At 39.1% G+C, this 4,430-nt stretch overlaps 1 protein-coding gene across 1 annotated transcript; it reads left to right on the forward strand.

Moving 5' to 3' along the window:
- The first annotated feature begins 1,230 nt into the window (after window positions 1-1,230).
- Window positions 1,231-2,229, forward strand: LOC148029536 (uncharacterized). The gene has a single exon (XM_087688723.1). It carries the CDS (start codon window positions 1,403-1,405, stop codon window positions 1,946-1,948), a length of 546 nt encoding a protein of 181 aa, XP_087544849.1. The 5' UTR covers window positions 1,231-1,402; the 3' UTR covers window positions 1,949-2,229.
- The last annotated feature ends 2,201 nt before the right edge of the window (window positions 2,230-4,430 follow it).

Genomic DNA, 4,430 nt, shown 5'->3' on the forward strand with positions numbered 1-4,430 from the left:
CGGGAAGAAAAGGTAATTCGACCTTTGCTTTCCAAACATAGTAAAAGTCATGTAATGCCTAAACAATAAGACTAACATCTTTCTAAGTCAAATTTAGAGACCACTACATTTCCAATGCTCAAAGAATGCTCATCCCTTTCATAAAATCAAAACATTTTGTACTTATTGAACCAGAGAATATGAACAACACTTCCTTCATGTGTTACTTATTCAAAGGGCATCAATGGGCTTGAGAATTTAGTCTAAAAGTGGATCTCCTATGAAGGAAACAGTTGCACTATTTGTGCCATACTAAAGTTGTCAATTGTGAAAGTTGCAAGCTATAGGAGTTAATTAAGGAGTAAATAAGAGGCCCTCTATTGTATATTAAATCCTCAAAGTTTGATTCTCAAAACCAAATACTTTGTTAGGATTCTTGAATATGATCTTGTTAGAACTTTTCTTTTAAAGGTGAAACAACTATTGGATAAGATGGAGGGATTTTTCTATAGGTTTACACATCTAGTTGTTTGTTTGCAAATATTATACACAAAAATTGAGTTGATGTCCATTTTGTTATAGTTTTCCTATAATTTATGCACAACATATTGGAGGGTGAGGTATTAAGAGTTCGTTGAGTTTGTTCTACATCTAGTACATTACTTTCCCATCAAGTGTTTTTCGGATGGTATAGTGGACATGTCATGACCTTGAGTTGACATTTACTAGCAAATGTTGGAGTTGGAAAATCTAATATTCACAATGATCAATAGAATATGTGGAAAATGATGCTCTTCAGGGATATGTTAATTGAGTATGGTATTAAGAATTTGAATTGAGGCTTATTGTCTCTTTCCTTTCCTAAGATATGCAAGACAAGGATGGGGACCTTTTGTTTGCAAGTCAAAATATTTCATTATTGATGGACTTAGAGGATTAAATTATGTTATTTCTTGCCCACAAGATTGCAATCCCACTTTTAAAACAGATGATGATGGAACTGGAAGTTTGACACTTTGTTCGTCGATACTATAGACAAAGCACTTGTGTGAGTGATTTGGGAGATGTGATGATGTGGAGGGCACATATGGAGGAAAGTGAGAAGCCCATTTAGAAGGGTAAAGATGTAATGATGAAGGGCAATATGCAATGCAGGCAATAAACAAAATAACTTTTAGGTGTATAGACGTAGGTGTATAGACGAGAGAGAGAGAGAAGAGAGAGAGTGTGTGTGTGTGTCTCCTCCCCCACCCCCCACCCCCGGGCGTCTGTGCAACAAAGCTTCGAATCAGATGTGAATTTCACTGTCATTTCATAGGCAAAGTAGAGGCATCAGGCCTCTCATGGTAACGTTCCTTATAACTCGTCTTCCCTCTGCTCCCTCCCACAACCAAGACTACAGCTAGTAGAAGAGGACAAGGACATGGATGGTCATTTCCACCATCATCATCCTTATCATCACCACAGCCGTAATCATGAGCTCAATAATGAACATGAGCAGCGGCGCATCAGCAGGGACCACGGATCGTCGAGCGGCAGCACGGTTGCGATGATTTTGACGGGCATGTGCGCCATGATGCTGCTGGTGGCCATCGCCATCGTGCTTCTGTGCTGCTCTTATCTCAGGCACAGGACCTCCTCCTCCTCTCTCTCGCAACAACAGGACTCCGACAATCATCCTCATCAGCGTCGTCGTCGCCATAATGATGCTGATGATGGCAGTGGTGCAGGTGCAGGCATCATCATGGATGCGATGATGATGATGAGCCCCAGCTATGGCAAGGAAAGGCAGGCCGAGGATCATGGGAACAATAATGCGGTGGTCCTGGTGTTGCTCCCTGGTGACCAGGCCCCTGCCAACTGCGGGAGGCCCCTGCCGTTGCCCCATCTGGGCTCGCCCTTGGACACCCAACTCCACCCTCAAGACAAGTCCGGTCCTCTTCCTCATCACCCACATACACAGCCTTAATTTATCTCTACCCCCCATGGCTGCTCTCTATGGTAGGCTGAACAACCCCATTAAACACTCGCATTGGTATAAAGCATGTACATGTAGACCTAATCACATGCAACAATGCCCTTATCATCATGTCAAAAAAATGCCCAAACACTAGGCTGTCCCTTTGTAAATAAGCCTCAATCGTGACCTTTGCCATCCTAATGGGCCACACACAAAACCCTCACATGTATGTCAATTTCATGGGATTACTCAACATATGGGCACATCGTCTAATTTTATACATGGATGCACCTAACAACATATGTCCATGGTGCACAAGGCAACACTTTCTTTGATTGTTGTAGTTAGGTATAGCCACACTAAGATTGTGCAACGAATCCACCATTTGAAACCATCCCACATTTACATTAGATTGCTTGATTCTTCGCAAAATTTTTGCACTTGGCTTTCTCCCTTTCACCTTTAAGGAGCCATGAACCTCTTTTTGCTGAGGTGGGACTCTATGTTTGTTTTGCTCTTCAATGAATGTTTTTCTTGTATGGGGAAACTACTTTTTTTAATATGGTTAAATTGAAAATATCCAAAATCGTATTAGGTGAATGCTTAAAGCCTTCACCTCCCTCTAGTTATATATATATCTCCAATGGGCTCCACTTACCAGTGAGAGAATGAGAGGGTGAGGGTATTGCCCTAATGCAAGCCATAACACTATGCAGACATCCTTGCTCCTAACCAATGCACCATTGATAGGTCACATGCTTCTACATAGAGAAGATGTCATCTTATCTTTCAACTAAGGGATATACAAGCCTAAAGGGAAAAAAATCTTAAGAAGAAAAAGGCATGGTGGCCTTAAGAGGGCTCGCACATCATCATCATAGTGCATACTATAAATCCCCTTGGGAATGATCATCTAAAAATGAACAAGGATATGGAAAATCATCATGGGAAGGGTAGGATGTTTGAAGTTCTTTGGAAAGCTTAAAGTACCTCTCATAAGTGAGAGCCTTCATGAATAGTTCTTCCAAGTTGTCCTTGTAGGCACATTGACTAAATTGACCTTAGCTCATTAGACTCCCTCTCATGCATAATAATAATGCACCTTAATATGCTTTGTGTATAGATGGGATATTTCTTTGATTTGCAACATGCAAATCACTCACATTATCAGTATATGATGTGGTAAATATGTGTTGGCCTGTTTTAACTGGATCCCCAAGAGGAACACCAAGAAAAATGATGAATCTACTATAAGAAAAACTATCTTGTATAATCAACAAGCATGTTCTTCATAGTTTAATCAACCACAAGAAGAAAAACAACACCAATCTTCTCAAATCTTCATGCAGCATCATATAGCAATTCTCCTACAGATTTATCATAGCAGAATTTCAACACATTCTTCATATTCTTGATAGAAACTATCAAAAGAACAAGAGAACACAAAAGAATGCTCCCCTTTCAATGGAAATCATCATATAGTATTCATCTTCATAGTCTTCATAATCTCTCTCATGTAGATACAATGTTTCTCATAAAAAGGTAGCTATCTCTCATACTCTCTCTTGCATATGCTCTCTCAAAAGGTAGCTATCTCTCATACTCTCTCTTGCATATGCTCTCTCAATAGTACATTGGAATAATGAAGAATAGCCATCCATAATCCCTCTTTGATCGTGGATACCCCTCCCAAGAGGTATGTTTGATATGAAATTTCACTAGAGCCACTACAGTGTCCTTTCATAACTCAATAGTGTCACTGTCACTTCAATCTTTACTTGAATCTTCAACATCTACTTCTTCCGCTTCTTTGAGCTATTTTGAACTTGTATTCATCTCTTCCCAATACTAGAAAAGTTTCCTAAGCTACACATTCATTCCACTGAACACTTATAGAGGCATACAAAATAAAAACAGAACAGAGACAGAGGCTTTAGAGAAGCTTGATAGAAGGTCTACAACACCATACAAAAGGTCATCAGAAAGCATTTAGCTCAACTAAAACCATTCAAAACCATCAAGAATCATTCAATAAGCTTCCAAACACTCTCAAACTCCATCAATCATCATTCCAACCTCTCATACAAAAAGAAATTAGAACAAAACAAGAACCTATCAGGCACTCAACAAAACCTTTGAGCACATCATATCTCTACTAAAAAACATCATGAGCTTCTCAAACCTATTCAACCTTATCTAAAACTTTCTCAAATGCTTCCAAACCTACAATCATCATTTAAATCATATAAAAATTCACCCAAAAATCCAATTAAAAATAGCCAAAAACATAGTCATATCAACCCTTAACATATCGCCACACTTAATCAAGGAGCGTCCTCACAACCTTAGAAAAAGAGAATAAAAGTTCAAAATAATAGCTCATCACTTTATCTTCAAATATCCAATCAACAACTAGGAAGGGCTCTAGCTTCATCTTCAGAAAAGCAAACATGTATCTAATCCATTATTCAGGGAAAAATCCCAAAATAAG

This window comes from Lygodium microphyllum, chromosome 11 (assembly GCF_053477565.2).
Source record: "Lygodium microphyllum isolate KBCC chromosome 11, Lygodium_microphyllum_v1.1.10, whole genome shotgun sequence".
NCBI lineage: Eukaryota > Viridiplantae > Streptophyta > Polypodiopsida > Schizaeales > Lygodiaceae > Lygodium > Lygodium microphyllum.

Coding starts and splice junctions, on each gene's coding strand:
- LOC148029536 (XM_087688723.1), top strand. CDS start 1,403: ATGGATGGTCATTTCCACCATCATCATCCTTATCATCACCACAGCCGT.